This window comes from Colossoma macropomum, unplaced genomic scaffold (genome assembly GCF_904425465.1).
Source record: "Colossoma macropomum unplaced genomic scaffold, Colossoma_macropomum, whole genome shotgun sequence".
In the NCBI taxonomy this organism is placed as follows: Eukaryota; Metazoa; Chordata; class Actinopteri; order Characiformes; family Serrasalmidae; genus Colossoma; species Colossoma macropomum.
The window spans coordinates 34,473,747-34,493,031 of NW_023494789.1; the positions used below are offsets into that span (position 1 = coordinate 34,473,747).

Here is a 19,285-nt window from a genome sequence, read left to right on the forward strand (position 1 = left end):
CTTCAAAGTTATGAATTAAGTAGTTACAAGATGGACTGGTGTAGAATAAGGCAGTAAAACATAAAGGCTCCACATTCAGCTAAATGTAAACACTAAATGGCTCTCTTTAATACCAGTATAATGGAAACCACAACTAATGAATAATGTAATCACATATCTTTCAAAATCTTTTAAACGGATATATATATATATATATATATATATATATATATATATATAATGTGTCAAAAGGGCATTGTAAGGTCATAAGATCCAATTTTATGAGCACAGCTTTTGGAAGACATTTTCCTTTTTCAAAGTGCTTGATCATGTATCTGTCAATACTTTTAGCTGTTGAAATGTTGAAATAGAAAAATTGGTTTCAAATTTTGAGAAATTAATCTTAATTTTTTTAAATTGTTAATATAAGGACAATTTCTAACATTAATGCAAAGCATGAAGAAATGTTTTGTATAGTCTCTTGAATTAGTCTGCAGTAACGCCAAGGCCATTGTGAAGAGACAAAAAAAAGTGCTGCAATCATTTACAGTTCTCAGTTTGTTGTAGAACACATTGATGGCTGGTCTGTAGGAGGTTCAGTGTTCGCTCCTCCACTCTGGATGCACATGCTGCTGCAGTGCGCTTTCTACTATTTCTGCACACACACATACAAATGGTTTTAAATGCATATTATTTACAAATGTATACCAGTAAAGATACTTCACAATAGTTTTGGGAAACTTCTATCATCACTTGTTTTTTTTAGAATTATTTAATTTGTTACTGTACTGTGGAAATGCTTTACCATATTCAAAAGTGCATCATTTTCAGCTATATTATGACTTATCAAACAATACTTTGGGTCCAACTGCACAATAGCAAAGTAGAAAACATTCACCTAACCTCATTTTGCTTCAAAGGAAATGCTGGGACACTAATCCAAATGCACACATGTTCAAACCAGAGATACTTCATGACTAATTTCATGACTATTTCATGACTAATTCATGACTCATTTCATTAACATTTCCAAAGTTAAAAATCTAAGAAAACTTAAGTACTGAGTTGAAGTAATCTGACAAAAAAATACTGTCTTTTTGTAATAAAATGGCTGTGAGAAAGATATGTGAAAAATTCAAAATTCAGGAGTGAAAAATGGACTGAGGTCTTGGAAAGAGACATGATTTGTTCAAAACCTGCCCTGCTCTGGCCATCCAAAAGAGAACAGCTAATAAGCCTGGCTGAGAATCAGTTGTACAAAGTCATGCACCCCATACCTAGACCTAGAAGACTTCAAGCTGTCATCTAAAACAAGAGATATGCAACAAAATACTGACCTAAATAAAATACTAAACACTGACCTACATAAAGGACAGAGACACTGATGTTTGTCGCGCTAATCTTTCCATTCATTGCCTTCCTTACATTTTTTTACGTTTAAGTTAATTGCCATTGTTTTGAGTTTCAGTTAGTAAATGTGGCTGTTATTGCTGACTGCTAGAACTTACCTGATGGATACCAAAGAAAAAAAGGTTAAATTTATCTTGGAAAATAATATATAAACAAGTTACAAATTGCATTCATAGAGAGTCTCAACTACCTCTGAGCGATGTATAATAAGTGTTACACTTGCATAACTGACCTGTCTCGTCTCCTGATATCTTTAATGAGCAAGGAAGAATGAGAGCAGAATGGTGGGTAAATGATGTGTCATGGTACGTACCGTCAGTGGTTGTATGGATTTTTAGAGATGCCAGCCGAGACACCACATCTTCCTCCCCCTCAGCGTCCCGGTAGTCAAAGCCAGTGTAGCCCTGCTCGTGCTCACAGTAATGGATGAACCTGGCAATAACACATACATACAATATTACACCTTCAGTTATTTGCTGTCATCTATATCAAAATAGAGGAATTTACACAAAATCAAGTTATTTTATATTATTTCCAATCTGCAATGTCCCAGTTTGCACATCGGGCATCTCACAATTCTTTCATTTTATGATACTTCAACATCTAGTACTGTTCAATTGTACTATAAACATATTTGCTCAGAGTTCAATTGCTAAGTCCTACCTCTGCCAGGTGGGATTCTTGTTCAGGATGACAGGGTTTCCAACAACGATAAGCAGGGCTTTGGCTCTGGTCATGGCTACATTAAACCTCTAAAGAAGAAAAGACAAGGTTCAGTTCATTAAAGTGCCTCATACAAGCTAAAGCTAGCACTGCCCATATTTATATTCATAAAGTGATCTGCCTGAGCTGATCTAAATTAATAAAAGTAATTATCTGAACCTAATTTAAATCTCATTACAAGGCCTTTATTAAAACAAATATTTTAATCTGAACCCATTGACCTAAACTAACATTATTATGGTTATTATCAGTATTTGAAACAATAGAACCTCACCAACGGTCTCATACATCACTAACGAACAGCAAGCTTCTTGTATTTTCCACAAAAGACTACTTTCAGGATTATGAAGTTAGTTCTTGCAAACGGAGTAAAAAAAGAGCTATACCTTCTCATTTGTGAGGAAGCCAATGTTAAAGTCTTTGTCCATTTTAACATAGCTGATGCTGCTTCTGACCGTAGACACCATGATCACCGTTTTCTCCTGCCCCTGGAACTCCTCCACCGAGCCCACCTGAGACACCAGGAACACAATATATGTCTCATGGTTTTTCTCATTTATTTCTCACAATTTTTACAAACTTAGTAATTTTGAGAAAAAAAATGACTTGACCAACCTTAATTTCTTTCCACTGGTTTAATTCTCTTACTGTTTTCAGAGCTTTCTGGATTTTTTCCACCTTGGGAGAAAAAAAATGTATTTCACTATAAGAAAGCAAATTATGTTCAAATTGAGAGTAAAGGAAAAGTTTGGCAAAAACAAACAAACAAAAAAAAAATACAATTCTCCATTTGCCCTAAATGTGGCTGATCAGCAAAGGCATGTTTGGTGTCTGAAGTTTGCTTCCTTAGTTTATAATTAGAATTGTGAAAACTGCAAATTTAAATCATCATACACTTGCCTTGCTGTTCTATGTGGGTCTTTCAAGCAAACTTTACAGCTAATGTTTATGATAGCTCCTAAAGTGTAGGAGCATTCATCAGGAGCTGCAAAATGAATTAGCACACTAAAAAGAAAAAGCGCTGGACATGATGCAAGAACACTAATGTACTATGTAATAATGACATATTACTTGGGAGGACTTAATTTGTCTGCTATGTATTGCATTGGCTACAACAAGAGTTTGCTGTAAAACTACATCGCATTACATTCTTTAGTGTCCTGCACTGTCTTGGACCTTGTAACTCAACCACTAGCTCACTCATGTTTAGCAGGCTTAAGATTCTCCACAAGAGGGTGCTATTAGCACAAATAGCTTTTGGTGCTTCCTAAGAGTGGTGCTTTGCATCATTGGCACTTGTCTTTGTTTCCTACTATAGCGTACAGCCGGCTCTGGTTACAACCACCTTGAAGTCTGAATTTTGTCTCTTTTTGTGGAACACAGTTTGTCAGTATCAGAGACCACATAAGCAAGCCTATTTCAGATTAATTAACAATTTGATGTGGTTTGAGGCAAATGTATAATGATTTAGGTATGCAGTTTACAAATGCTTATACATAAGTCTCATAAGTCCAGTGAGAAATAAACAAGCAAACATGTCCTGACTAATCAACTACATTGTAAATGTGATTTTTTTTATATTCTCATTTAAGCTTTATTTTTTGTACAGATGGTGGTACAGAAGTACAGATGATATATGGATCATTCTACCAAATTGGTTCAAAGTTAGAGTTGAAATTTTTTAACTGACTTTGACTTCAGACTAAGATCCTTTGAAATCCACGAGGACCTGGGATGCTGGGTAAAATGCAGGGGTGTGGCTAAAATAAGGCTTTACTAAAGAAACTAAAACTCAGTAGTGTTTCGGTGGTGACATTCTTTTTTTGAATAAAGTTTGTTCATTTAAAAAATTAAAGTCATGATAAGTCTAGAACTTTTAACTTCACTTTACAAGAAATCAAAAAGATATTTTAAAAATATTGAAATAGGAAAAAAAAAAAGATTATTTTTACAAGTTAAAATTAGAAGTTAGGTTTTGGGACAGCCCCCTTGAGCAGAAAGAACTCTGTAAATGATGGTTTTGTGCGTGTTTAGCTTTGTTACTATCCCAATGAATGGCTTGGATTTAAATAGATCATAACATAATGCTTGTAAATATCTACTTCATTGTTTTTTTTTCTATACTGTGGGACCACAGTTTGAACTAACTTTGGTAGAATGGTTCATACTGTATATTCATATACAAATGCTTGAGGGATCTATGAGTAATCTTACTTGTTTCCTGTAGGGGGCAATGATGCCAATGTTGGCAGCGCTGAGTTTGGGGAGGCCATTCTTTCCCTGAGTTAGTATTAGCTTGTTGAGATAGCTGATGAGGACCTCGATCTCACTGACGTTGAAGAAGGATGGACTGTTCGATTCTCTCTCATCTTTCCCCATCACTCCATGGAATATCACCGGAAAGCCCTGGTTACGAAAATAAAACAACAATGACAAATGGCCATATTTAGATGCAAAGGACCTAGTAGTCAAAACATGCCGTCTCCTCCACCACCAAAATAGTCAAAACACGACCTTGTGCTTAGGCCAGAGCTTTAAAACAGGCCAACTTTGGTTTTCCTTTGGAAAAAGTGACCAAACTATTAAAACTTTAAGTGAATTACCCGCTTGGGGAGATGCTCCCAGCGACAGAAGGCCTCTCGCTCCATCTGGTCCGCGAACACTTGCAGTTCATTGTCATAGAAAAGCTCATTCGGGATTTTGAGGATGGCAGGATGAGACCTGGTGAGGGGTGAAAAAAAGAAAAAGATAATAGAACAAAAATTGAGCACGAGTGAGCTGGAATCACCAAACAGCTGGAATAAAGCCAAAACGGAAAAAAGGCTCAGAGCACCTGTAGTTGCGCAGGAGCTTGGTGACAAAGCGGCTGTCGTAAGCCTGGCAGCCATCTTGAGTCTTCTGATAGAGCGAATTCTGTGTCATCAGTCTCTCCAGCAGCGACAGCCCTGTTTCACACCACCGGACATCACAGCCAAAAAACATAATTATTACTCTGGAGCCTGGACTCTGGGTTAGACTGCAAGTTATTCTCTTCAGCCTAGACCTGTTTAATATGTCCAGCTATGGCCTTACATTATACAGCCATCATAGACGTGGGAGGTGGGGGTGCTGAGGGGGCTGCAGCCCCCAGATTTTAGGATTGTTTAACTGAAACTACTAAAAACAGTTAAGTATTCAGATCTTGGATATTTACAAGCATTAGGTTCTGATCTGTTTAATTGAGATAGTATTTGTTGTTCTGCAATTAAGTAAACTTTTTTTGTTGTTTAAATGAAAAAAAATATGATTTTATGTGTGTACAATTCTTCAAAACAGTGTTTGCTAGTCCAGTACTGGCCAGCATTTTTGAGTGGGTCTCCTTGCTAAACAGCTTGACTATAGGTGTGACCCAAGCAGTTTCCATGACTCAAATCAGCAGTCTGACTGATTGATGCTCAGCTCATGTGCATAAAGCTCATTCAGCAAGAGAGAGCAGAGACAGTAGGGTGTGCATCAGTGGTTGCTGTCATATAAACATATCTATAATGTCATTTCTCACCACAGTCAAGCATGTTATGATATGTTTCATCTGTTTCATGTAAATCATCCAAACAATTTGAATGGTTATGAATGTCATGTTATAAGATCGGGGTGCTACATGCTGCTAAAATTTTCAGCACCCACAATTTAAAACGCCCTCCTGCATCCCTGGTAGCTATAACAATGTTAAAAAATAATACAGAAGTCCGAGTACCCAGCCCGTGTTGCTGTGCCAGTGGAGATCTAAGGACAGGTCCAAGCTGCTGAGGGTCTCCAGCCAAAACCAGCTGGCCTTTCTCAGGATGGAGAAGACCTGTGAAGAAAATGAGGAACATGAGGAATGTGAAAAGAAATCATTTCATTTTTCAAAACGCAATTTCACCCTGCCAGTGAGTCCCTTACCCGCAATCCCAACAACACATTCAGGCTCCACAGCTTGCCCGGCCTCATCTACGAAGATATGTGAGAAATGACCAACAGGGACCCCTCCAGACACAAGCCTGAAAAACACAACCAGAGACTCATTCTATTAATGGAGAACACGCTAGAACTTTCTGGAAAATTCTACATGGATGTGTGGTATGATATGTGTTTCTTTGGGTATACTGAGCAAAAGAGGGCTCTATATCAGCTGAGGCAAGTGGTGTCCACCTGCAGAGACAGTAACCCTTATATTTATGGATTCCAAACGGTATAAATTCACAGATAAACATTTCTAGCATTAAAATGGCAGTTTATCCAGTTTTGGTTTTCCCTCCGGTAACACTTAATACAGAGCCCAAAATTTTATTTTTATTTATTTATTTTTTATTTATTTAACAGCTAAACAATCTCACACACAGTTAAAAGTGCATACAAACACAGTCAAAATTCAGAGACTGGGAAAGAGTCAGGACGAGGGGCAAATGTATCCTTGCTAAAACATCATTGTGTCTTGATCATGTGCTGTATTATATTTTTACACTCCGGATGCAGCAACATTTTGTTTTCTCTACAAGGAACACAGAAACTAAACTTAGGTCACTTGTGTGGCGGTCTGATCACTACAGCATAACAGTTGAGTGATGCTCGGATGGCTCGTTTCTTATGTGTTGTGATGTCCTGTTTGTTTATGTACAGGATGCACACATAAGATTTAACATGAATCAATGTCCACTCCTCCATCCCACCACCCAGAGTCTGACCACATCACTTTGGCTAGTAAGAACAATAAAGCAGTAACTGAGAAACAAACCTGAACATGACAGAATTACTGATGAAAACTGGACAGAGTTTATGGGGAAAAGTGTAATAGGTTAGATTCCCTGTATCCCAGCCTTATACAGCTGTATACCTCCAAAATTGTGAAAAAAAACTTATATGTATAGACTGTATACATTGACATATATGAGTGCTCAGTGTAGTTATAAAGCACCATGTAATCTTAAAAATGAAGGCGCCAAAAACGTTCTTTGGAGATGCCATACATTCTTGGAAAAATCTGTACCTCTCAGAGTACAAATACTGTCACTGGGGTTGGCCCCTCAGTGTATGTCTTACCAATAATTAGAGAACAAAATTGTACCATGTCGTCCGTATTGACTCCAGGGCTTTTATATTAATTCACTGCTTGAAAATGTAGTTATATAGAGGTACAAATACGATCCTTATACTAGGAATGTGAATGCAGCTACTGCTGAAACTTTAAGGTACACAATTAGACCTTAAGGACCTTGTTGTATCTTTGAGGGTACATTTACATTTTGCCTTGTACCTTAAGGGACTAAAATTTACCCAGACAGTACCATGTGTTTCTGACAGTGTAGAAGAACTACTTATGGTTCCCAAATAAAACTTTCCCTAAAGAACCATGTTTGTAAAAGATATGTTTGAGAGTGAAGAACCTTTTAAAAGTTTAAAGAACTTTCACTTAATGTGGTCACACTTTATTTCGATGGTCCACTATACATGATTTACAGACTTAAATCATTATCAAACTTTTTGGTAGCCTAATCATGTTTGGTACCCTAATGTTACCGAATACCATTAAGGTAAGGGTTAGGTCTAGGTTTTGTGTTGAAGTTAAGGTTAGGTTTAGGATTAGGGTTAGGATCAAATTTAATAGACTTTCACATTCAACTTCAAATACAGTTGCATTCAATGGACAGTTACAGAGTCTGAGCATTCACAAAGCCTCTGCAGTGAACCATCAAAGGTTTTTCCTAGAACCAAACATCCAAAAGCCTCTTTAAAAGCTTTATTTTTAAGAGCGTAAGGGCTGAGAGGCCTTTACCTTCCAGCAGTGATCAGGGTGACCACGATGATACTGTAGCCCATCAGAGTCTCCTTGGAGGGGAGGATGAAACTGTCCTGCCCTTCATCCCAGTTACTGCGTTTCTGTAACAAGACACACAATTCCTGAAATTAATAGGTTCTGTAAGTGTGTAGATGTATGTGTGCATACGTGTATTTTTACTGGTCCTTCAGAGAGCAAAGACTTAACGTTTGTTCAATCACAATTCACACAACCAGCACATGCCTTGCTTGTTTTCTTCTGTCATTCTTTTTCCTGCCGTCACGCTCTACAGATAATGATAAAACGAATGTAATTCTAGCCAGCTATCATCTCGCTAATATATGGCAGCAGTGTAGGAATGAAGTTAACATATCAAAGCTCGTTATTTGAATTTGTGCTGTGACAATGACAGAAAGACTACAGTAACAGCCAAGACATGGACCAACAAATCACTTTTAAGAGTCATTATATTATTCAATTTCCAGTCAAATCAGCTATAGTATAGTACAGCTAACTGTTTATGTGTAAAACATTAAGTTATTAATTTTTAATGTCGGAAAAAAAGCAGGCAAGAAATATTTCACAGAAAATTAGCCTCAATATTTATTTGTAATTTTTTCAGTATTTAGCGTGTCCACCCTTTGCCTTCATTACAGCTTCCAATTTTTTCAGGAGACTAGCTTTCAGTTTAAAGTCTGGACTGGATTGTTGAGTTATCACTTCTCACAGTGGAAGGATTTCACTTATTTTCCTATGACTTTCCCTTTCCTTATGCAAGCAATCTTATATCTAATGTCCTCAGAAATATCTCCAGTGTGAATAACAGATATTATTAATGTCTGTTTTGACTGAATTTAAATTAATAAAGGTGGTCTCTGACTTTTGCACAGTACTGTATACATAGGCAATGTAAGGGGGATGAAATACTTTTGGTTTGTTACAATTTGTTATAATTATTACACATTACAATTAGATAAAAAAAGAGGAAATAAAAGTTGTCAAGTACACAAAAGAATGTTTATATATACCGCACAAATACACTACCTGGACAAAAGTATGTTGACACCTGACCAGCACACCTATATGAATTTTTCAGACACCCCATTGCAAAACTATGGGCATTAATGCAGAGTTATCCCACACTTTGTGGCTATAACAGCCTTCACTTTCCTGGTAAAGCTTTTCACAAGATTTTGGAATGTGTCTGTGGGAATTTGTGCCTTTTCAGAACAAAGAGCATTTATGAGGTCAGGCACTGATTTTGGACGAGAAGCCCTGGCTCGCAATCGACATTCCAGTCGGCAGTCGTGGGCTGGAGGGAACCAGCTTTGTGAAGGTCGCCAGTTTGATCGCCTCAGCTGACAGTACATGACTGAAGCGCCCTTGAGCAAGGCACCTAACCCTCAACTGCTCCCTGGGCACTGTGGAAAGGGCTGCCCACCGCTCCGGGCAAGTGTGCTCACTGCCCCCTAGTGTGTGTGTGTTCACTAGTGCGTATGTGGTGTTTCACTGCACGAATGGGTTAAATGCGGAGGTCTGATTCTGATGTGTTCAGACACAGTTGGCTAAAAAGGTTAATTTCATTTCATTCCAGTTCTTTCGTGAAGATGTTGAGGTCATGGGCTCTGTGCAGACCACTAGATGCTCCTCCACACCAGACTCACCAAACCATGTCTTAATGGACCTCATTTTGTGCACAGAGGCACAGTTATGCTTAAACAGGAAAGGATCTTCCTCAAACTGTTGCCACAAAGTTGGAAGCATATAACTGTCTAAAATCTCTTCGTATGCTGTAGCATTACATTACCCTTCACTGGAACTAAGGGGCCAAGCCTTACTGCGTGAGTGATACAACAGAGGATTGGCAATTTTTACATGCTACAAGCTTCAGCCCTTGATGGACCTACTCTGTGAGTTTATGTTTGTCTACTCTTCCATTGCTTAGTTGCTGCTGACCATAGATGCTTCCATTTTACAATAATAGCAAATTGCATGACTACGCGCTTGATTTTATACACCTGTTAGTAATGGGTGTGGCGGAGACACCTGAAATCAGGGATTGGAATGGGTGTCCACATACTATTGAGTGTATACACATACTATTGAGTGTACTATAGAGTGTACACAATTGTTATGCATTTGAAACGCAGCTTACCAGTAATTTTCGTGGCATAGTGCGGGGGTCTCTGCTGCTGGCACAGAGCCGGTAGAGGCGATGGGCATCCACATATCTTAGCAACCTCTCACAGAGGAGATCACAGGCACTGTTAGAGGGAGCACAGGCCAGGATGTGGGCACTCGCATTAGACTTATTTACCTAAAACACAAATACATGTACACACACAAATAATGTTTTCAGTAGTTTTTAATATGAACTCTGTGTCATACTAGGTAGGGCTTTCCATTACCATAATTAATTTTACAATATTTGTTGCAGCCTTAATAATCTCCTTAACTCTCTTTCCTCACATGCAGAACGATTACATATTAATTACATAGTAGTAGCTGAATAATAATTTGATGACTAATAAGCCTTAAGCTTAAGAGTATAACTGGTTAATCTTGGTTCTGTTTCTATTCAACTTCATTGAAAAATCTAGTGGCTAGCAATACAAGTGCTGGATTACAACAAATACAGTTGTATGCAAAAGTTTGAATACCCCTGGTAAAATTATGTTTTGTTGATTTTCTAACTGAAAATAAATCATTTTCTGTTAAATACACGTTTTTGAAGCAAGAAAACGTATAAAATGTACTTAATAGCCATTTTGACTTGAAATAAAATTCATGAATGGTGGTCTCTGACTTTTGGAGAGTAATATAAGTGCATTCAATTAAAGGCATTTGCAAAAGTTTAAACAACCCCATTCAAATTACATTATTTTTGTTAATTTTAGTTGATTTCCGAAATTAGCACATCCTCTACAAAGAAAAACTTATGGCATTTTCTGCAATTTTTAGTGCACACTTGTTCTGTTTATTTGCAGAGTTTAACATATATTTAACATATATTAACACATACACATATATCATATATACCATAACTATAACTTTTGCACAGGCCACATTTTATGTTTCTGTTTCCTATATGTTAAATTCAGCAAATAAACAGTAATTGTGCATTAAAATGTGTGTAAGTGTGTTCTCTGAAGAGGATGTGTAACTTATTTTCACTTAGAAAAGCAACAAAACATGTCATTTGCTGTTCCATGTGACTTTAGATGGTCTACAGAGATACAGGATGCATTGCCTGTTTTATGGCCTCCACTAGTGTGACGGTTTTGCCTGTTCCAGGGGGTCCAAAAATAAGATATGGAGCTGGCTTAGACTGGCCAGACAGAATGTGCTGGACAGCGGCATTCTGCTCAGGGTTGGTCTCCAGATCTCGGTTGAACATCCTATACAGCACAACAAACAACAGCAAACCAAGTCTCAAGTATGTTACTATGTTATGTTAGTTATATTGTATATTATATTTTGTATATGTTGTATTTTGTCAACATATTGAATACACTGTTACATCTTGGTGAGTGTACTGCATAGTTGTTTCTGCATTTTGAGCACCTGAGCAGCGGTAATGCTGTGTGCTTGATGCTGTTGTCACTGGGGAACAGCACATTTCCCAGCCTGTGTTGTACAGCCAGATCTACAGCTCTGTGCTGGAGTTTGAGAGGATAGCGATTGATGCTGAACTCCACATCAAACTTCATATTTGCGATAAAGTTCTGTACAAGCCTGTCAGCACAAAGAGAAAGAAAGAGAGAGAAATGGAACTAATTCCACCAATACCAGTACAATGGACACAAAACACCATAAGATACTAAATTTCACAGTCTCAATTCATCTCTTACTTCTTACTGAAGCCCAACTTTACACTCTCCAGCTCCACACGGTGGACGTAGCCTTTGTACATGGTAACAGGTTTAGCCTCGTCTTTTGGACATACACACATTCAAGTGATCTCCTCTCAGCACAGATGGCCTGTTCTCCGCCACTCCTGGCACCTGAGACAGAAAGAGAGCGAGTGCAGGGAAAGAGCAAGAAATAAAATGATAGCAATACAGTGCACATCACTTTCAAGCCAGGTTTCCAGCTAACTTACAATACAATTCTTAAAGTTTGAAATTACTTGTAATATTAATACTTGCTGTTATTTTTTAAGCAATGACTTTTACAATGAACTACTACAAGTTAGACACCAGAAGCTATTTTTAAGATGTTTTGCTCCAAGAATGAGAGGAAAGATTTCTTTAATCTTCTGATTTACAGCTTAGCCTCTTTCCATCGAGACTTTTAAGAAAACATAAATAAACCTGAGCTGTTTTCTTGATTAAATGGTGTCTGGTGTTTGGTGTAGCAGTAGGTTCGGGGGGTGAACCCACTTTTATTTTCTATTAAGACCTGACCCGTGATGCTTTATATTAGTTGATGGACAATTTTTTTGGTGATTTTTATAACCTGAATTTCATATTGTGTAAGCTAAACAAACAAATGAAATACAACAGCACATGTCCAGTTCTTTTCTATTAGTCAACATCACAATATAAATTTACATACCACGAATCAAATAAATGTCATCAAATAAATTGCTAAGAAAGAGGCAACTGGCTATCTGGCTATTTAGCACAAAGAGTCATGTAGTATTATGATAGAGCATTTTGGTATAGATGTAGCAGCAGCATTCAAAAATAGTGCAAGTTCATGTACCTGCCTCATATTTTTACATCATTAAATTGCAACACAGATCAGCCAAAATAATACCAAAATGGTCAACTTTGATCACCTCTATTTATAGTAATTTCTTGGTTCTCTGCCTTGACATTTGCTCACCATATTGCACGCATCTAAAATTAAAATCTCAATGTTTTACAGCTTCCTTCAAAATGAAACCCATAAAGTTGTAGAGAACTGTTCTCATAAAAGAATCATTTTATGCATGTATTGACAAATTGTTTTATAATATTTTATAACAATATGTTTCTTAATCTTGAAATAATGGTGATTCTGAACTTTTTAACTGTAGTACAGAACTTAATATTTTACTTTATCAACAGGAAAGAGGTCAACAAGAACTGCTCACCTTCAACACAAGCAGCTTTTTGTTAGTTTTGTCTCGTGTCATGGTCTGGCTGTATAGATCATACTTCTTTATGTCTACTTCCATCTGAATCTCCTCTAGATGCAAAAGGAGGTGGAAGCGCTCAGCATACTGCTTTATACACAGTGGAGTCTCCAACACATTCCTGAGAATTTGGATGAACAACAATATCAGTAAAGCATGCATGATATACTGTGTACACTCATATGAACACAGCATATAAGAATTAATTCAATATACATAAAAGTGCTAGAATATGAACATTCTGAAATTAACATGAACTGTCAAACTACACTACACATCCACAAATATCCAGACAATTGTTAAATTATATCATATCTACAAAGATCACATCAACTGCTAAATTGTGTTAAACTGCAGGCACATGCCTGTGCAATCTTTACTGAAAATGATCAGCAGTACAGTGGCAGGTTCTTAACGTCAGTCCTGGGTACTCCTTTCCCTTTAAAGGGGAATTCCACTGATTTTTCTACATTTCTGTATAATTCAGACATCTGGTTCCTATCACTACTGTTAGGACTAAGTGCGATTCCCTCTTGCTCAGAGCCCCAACATATGGATAATTAAAAACTAATCTGTTCTATAACTATGTTTCAGTTCTTTAATAAATCTGATTGCTTGTTCTTGTCATAAACGCAAAATAAAATAAAGTTCAGTCAAAAATAAAAGAAAGTTGAATAAAAGACTTCAGCCGTTGAGTTCTTTTGGAAGCAAGGAAAAGGCCCTCTTCTTTATTAAGCTTCAGGTGGCAAGATGGCTTCAGGACAACCAAATGCAAAGTACATTACAGAAACATCCTTTTTTATATCCTGTTTGGGGGCGATGAAGTAATCGCCCCCTCCCTCTCACATTGTGCTGATTGCTCAAACACTTCAGGGCCCACAGGAACTCACCTCACTCTGGGTAGCTGCAGCCTGGCTGCAGGGGAAAGCTTCTCTGCATCAGCCAAGTGGTGTTTGACCAGGTCCTTCAGGTAAGGAGGATAACTGTAGTCCTTCAGCTTCACTGCTGGCTTCAGAGCATGTGTCACACAACTACAGAAAAGACCCACAGAAAGAAACAACACAACCGCTCTTACAAGTTTTCAGCAACTGGATGTAATATAGAGCAAATCAGCACAAGCTCTTACTGTCATGAGTCGTAACACTATTTGTTAATCAAAGCTTTTCTTTATGTAGTTAATTAGACTAGGAATGCACAATAATATCGGAAAAAATAACTGGGCAGATGTTTAGATTTAACTGCTATTTGATTACATATTTATGATTTATGGGACACTGAGCTACTGTCATTGTCTGCTTTGTCTACATAAAATGCCTGAACTTCATTCGCTTTACTGCATTTGTAACCCAGAAATTCATATTGTATTTTTAAGTAATGCTTATTTTGGTAGATATATTTCAATAATTTATAAATTATATTGTTGTGATTTTTAACATCAGTAGATAAGCACATGAAAAATAAAAACTATCAGCATCAGCCAACGATTCCCATAACGCTGCTTACCTAATTTAGACCTAATTCAGGTTTACTATCCATAAACCAAAGGGCCAGTGTGTGCAACAATAAATATGTGATATATTACTCAAACGTGAAATACGTTTCGCTTTTTTTGTTCACACAAACGTTTTGTATCTGAACAAAAAGCAAAACTTTCTACAGTTAAGATTCACAAAATCCACTGGGACCACAGTTTCCAAAAATTGAACAACTCTAGTAAAAAGCTTTGAAAAAGTTACTTAAGTTCAGCAGCAAGTTTAAACAAAGTATCAGTGCGTCACAACCAATGTAGCTGGATTTTAAAATTTATTATTTCAGTGTAACTAGAGCTACTGTTATTGATTTTCTATACATGTGAGTTATTTTTCATTATTATTTATATATGTAGTTACATTGTTAGTTACATACAGAATTATACTTGCATTCAATTTATATTCTGTGTATCTTTTTTCATTTGTTTCAAGGTTAAAAAAGTAAAAGTAAAAAACATCCAAAAACAAAAGGGATTTTTTTCTGCAAGACACTACAAAAAAATCTGTGGATGTAGATTTTACGTCAGTATGCCTACCTCTCAGGGGGCACACCCTCCTCCACTACTCTGTCCTCAGGCCGGTACCGTCCAGCCTTCCTGGGTCTGTAAGGGCTCTCTGGGCCCAGCTCCGCAGCCAGCTGGGTCTGGACCACCGCCTCCAGTTCCCTCACAATGCAGAAGGGTTTAGATGGGCTTGGGGGCTCTGAATCGGGGCAGAACTCAAAGTACATGGTGGCTGGGAAGTGTCCGTAGTGGTGAATGCGGTAATGCACCTCCACCACGTAGCTCTCACCTGCCAGATATCAATGGATTTTAATTTAAAAATGTCATTAATTAGCATTTTATTAAAACAGAACAAGCAGCTTACACCACTGCATGTGAGTGAATAATACATGCATATATAATTGTGTAATGTGATGTGCAATGTTGTAGTTACAATGAAAGCCTTGCAGATAACAGGTCTGCATAGCATAACATATAATCTTACATGTGAATAGAGGCATTAAAATTAGGGCCCAACTGATATAGTGATAGCCAATAACATTGGCAATCATCGACCACCAGCGCTTTCATCCATATTAGCAATATCATCGCCTATAACATGCTGTCATTCAGATTCAAACACAAAATCTCTCAAAGACAGGTGCAAAATGTTAGCTGGTTGTACCACTGGAGAGATCAATATGAGGCTCCCTCTGTTTAAAGCTGCACTAAGTTTTTTGTTGAAATAGAAAGAAGTGACATTACTTAATCAGGAGGAAAAACATGTTAAAATATAGTGTGCGTGCGCTACTGAGAGTCGCCCTATAAAACCTGAAATAATAATTTAAAATTCAATGGTGTTCATGTTTGTCAGACCACGTCATACATCTTTACGTATTAAAGTCACATGCGCAGGCTCAGAAATAAGGTCTGGCTCAATGTTTAGGTCTAAAATGCAAAATCAACATTTTCTTCAAAATGAAGATATGATAATAGTAGTTCAAAATCTGTTGAACTTTGACTCGTGCTGCACTGACCTTCAATAGCACAGCCAGTGGCTAATTTATGTCATCCTGTCACTGTAAAATGTCAAAAAACATGTATTATGTATTTCAGGTTTTCCCGAATCATTTGTTTAAAAACATGCGTTTGAGATGTTTGTTCCAGAGCTCCTCTAACAGATAGTTTTGAGAGGTTGATGTAGTCAAGTCTTGTTAAGCAGTGTGGAATGCATGTTTGCCGCGATAGTGTGAACGTTTAACTATCATTTTTATTATATGTATAGTTAGTGTAAACATGTAAACACGTAAAACATGTAAAATTACACACACCTAACCTTCAGCACTAAATTGATAGAACACAAAGCCCTTTAAGGAAGAGAAATGTTGAAAAATACAAAAAATATTAGTTAATGAAAAGAAACCAAACTGCAAAGAATTCTGGGTAGCTGAAATCTATGTGCTACGTGTTTTTTTTTACTTTGTGAGTTTCTGTTGTTCATTTGAGTTTAAGTGTGACAACTGAGAACTGACAATCATATCTGTCAGTAAATCATTGTTCAACAAAATCTAATGCAGAATAAAATTAAACCTAAACTGAGAACATTTAATTTTATTGGTCATCGGAATGTTTACTGGTAATCTCTACTACTATGGGCCACAAAATTTTCATACACTTTGGGCCATAAAAAAAATGTATAAACGTATTTTTGATAGGAAAGTGGTGATTTAACTGCATCAATGTTGGCATGTTGGACTCAAAGATAAAACAAAGTCAATAATCTTCATTAAGTATGCACTCAAAATCCTTAAAACCCTGGTATATTGCTTTATTCTGTATCTACTACTGTGTAAATATGTCCCTCATTTATGTATCCCATAGATTTTTAAAATAATCCTTAATCACACCAAAATAATTCTCTTGAATCATACTGTGGTAAAATGTAAGACGTCATGAAGCTCTATATCATTTCCTAATGAATCATGATAAAATCAAAACATTAAGAGGTCAGGAATTACAGCCCTGCATGTTACTGTATGTGTGATTTTTTTTTGTCTGCAGTAGGTCTGGCATGAGATTGTTCACAGCACCTCTCCTCACCTGGGCAGAGAAGCAGAGGGCAAACTCTGGTCACTCTCCTCTCGTCCACCAACGTGAAGCAGCGCATCCTGTGCAGTGCCGTGTAAAAGGTGAAGTGAATGCAGTTCTGTCCCTCATTCACGATGTGGAACTTCACCACATACACTCTGTCCATGAGGTCGATGTTGAACACAACTTTTCCATTGATGCTCTCAGGATCTGACGTGATTTTGATACCTCCTTTATCAGAGATCAGCTCTGCTCTGCAACGGACAAGACAAAACAGTGACTCCAGCAAGCAAGCAAAAGCGATGTCATAATAAATCAATAAGCTACGAGGTAATAATTAATCCAGAATTCATTTGATGTGTGTTGTGTGGATTTGAGCTTTGAATGTAGCTCAGTCAGTCATGAACAGGGGTTTTTATAATTCAAATGAAACTGTCTGTTGTCCCTTTGGTAGAATGAGGTCAGCACCTTGTGCTGATAATAACATTGCTTATTTCATACACAAGAACTCATCACTGTTGGATGGAACATAAGATCTAGTCTGCACCTGTTTACCCGGAGTCTCTGAAGGATTTCTTTAGCCAGTTTTCTCTTTGGAGTGAGGACTGGGTTGACAGTAGGTGGAGATGAGCCAGAGGAGGCCGGAGCTGTGGCTCCACTGTCAGCTCTCGAGCCTGACTGTGGCGCTGACCTCCACTGGTCACAGTAGTACACACGCACCTATGAAGGAATATGCAAAGAAGAGAGAGAGAGAGAGAGGGAGGGGGGGGGCAGGTGTTTCCCTTTGTACAGTGTGTACTCAGTAAATAAAAACATTTTAATTCTGAACAACAAATAAACAAATGCAGAAGCAAACAGACAAAAACATCTCTGTGTTGCTACATGCAAATGCATTAGTATTTGCATTGATTATTGCTGTACATAGTTATATTTAGCTGTTATGCACATTGCATTATCATTAATGGTTCTTCTGCAGTAGAAGTGGGCAACCTGACAATATTTACTGCTATGGTGATGTATTACTTCATATCCCAATCTGCATTTCTGAATATATTGTGGATAGTGTCCATACTCGCATGCAAAAGCCAAAAGTCATGCAAAAGAAAGGCACACCGAATACAGAACTAAGTTAGAGAGAGAATGCGGCTTACCTGAGGTCTGGCATGCAGGATAACCTTTCCATGCCTTATACTGGCTTTGTTGAAATGCTGTAAGGCGTAGACCAACTTGGAAAAATTTGGCTCCTTGGTTCCTTCCCTTTACAACGGAGCATATTAATACATCATATTGTTCATACACAGTTAGGGACCAGCAGGTCATTAGTCATCATTGTTATTCACACAATGTTCCCTAAAAGAGCTTCATAAACAAAAAATACATAACAATGCAATAAGCTATACTTAGCTAGCAATGCTTATGTGCATGTAACTCTCAGTATACACAATAGCATAATGTAGATTTACACGTACTTACAAGTTGTTCAGATGTGAAAATTATTTATAAGAGTGAAACTGAACACTTCCTAGTGTGTCTGGGATAGCTGCTCACCTTTTAAACTCCAAGTTGTAGATGTCCCGAAGCTCTTTCTTGTCTGTCTTCGATTTTCGTTCCCCCAGGAACTCGAGGAAATCCAGCCCAACTTCATAATTAGCCCTGAGTGAAGGCATTGCTCCGATGAGTAGTCAGCTGTGACTGCTGTTATTTGGTCGACTCAGTTACAGGACAGTGACCGGTTCACTCACGGCGGAACAAGAACTGTGCACCAAAATGTGAACTGTGGACAAGTTACGTTAACGGAAACGGAACGAAAAGTACACCGAAGATGACCCAGACATTGGGAACTAGATTTGATAGGAGACTTTTATTATTGCATTCTCTTTCCCACCGCCTGTATACAGTGCACAAAGCCTGTAAGCGATGTGCTGTAGTGTTTCGTTACATTATTAGATGAGTATTTTGAGACACTCCCCGAGGACTGCTGACGTTACATAAGAGCTCAGCAGGGGGTTTGTCCTCATGTAGTTTCATATATGTTTAATAACTTGAATGGACTCGTTGTGTTCCTAATTTATATTTATATATCTATGATTTGTGCTGTCTTATTCTTTATGCGTAACACGAAAAAAACTTAAAAAAAAAAAAAGTATGTATACGGCCG

The 19,285-nt window shown here is 37.6% G+C and overlaps 1 protein-coding gene across 1 annotated transcript; it reads right to left on the reverse strand.

Annotated features, from left to right (window-relative positions):
* Positions 1 to 226: 226 nt before the first annotated feature.
* On the reverse strand, positions 227 to 19,058 carry mov10a (Mov10 RISC complex RNA helicase a). The gene is given in 23 exon segments (XM_036571092.1): positions 227 to 634; positions 1,703 to 1,821; positions 2,053 to 2,141; positions 2,499 to 2,624; positions 2,728 to 2,790; positions 4,327 to 4,518; positions 4,716 to 4,833; positions 4,946 to 5,057; positions 5,846 to 5,944; positions 6,034 to 6,131; positions 7,904 to 8,007; positions 10,062 to 10,223; positions 11,157 to 11,304; positions 11,471 to 11,641; positions 11,758 to 11,843; positions 11,845 to 11,910; positions 12,987 to 13,149; positions 13,919 to 14,059; positions 15,094 to 15,349; positions 17,140 to 17,381; positions 17,675 to 17,847; positions 18,279 to 18,384; positions 18,676 to 19,058. Coding segments are annotated over 23 exon segments (3,012 nt in total). The 5' UTR covers positions 18,795 to 19,058; the 3' UTR covers positions 227 to 575.
* Between the last annotated feature and the right edge of the window lie 227 nt (positions 19,059 to 19,285).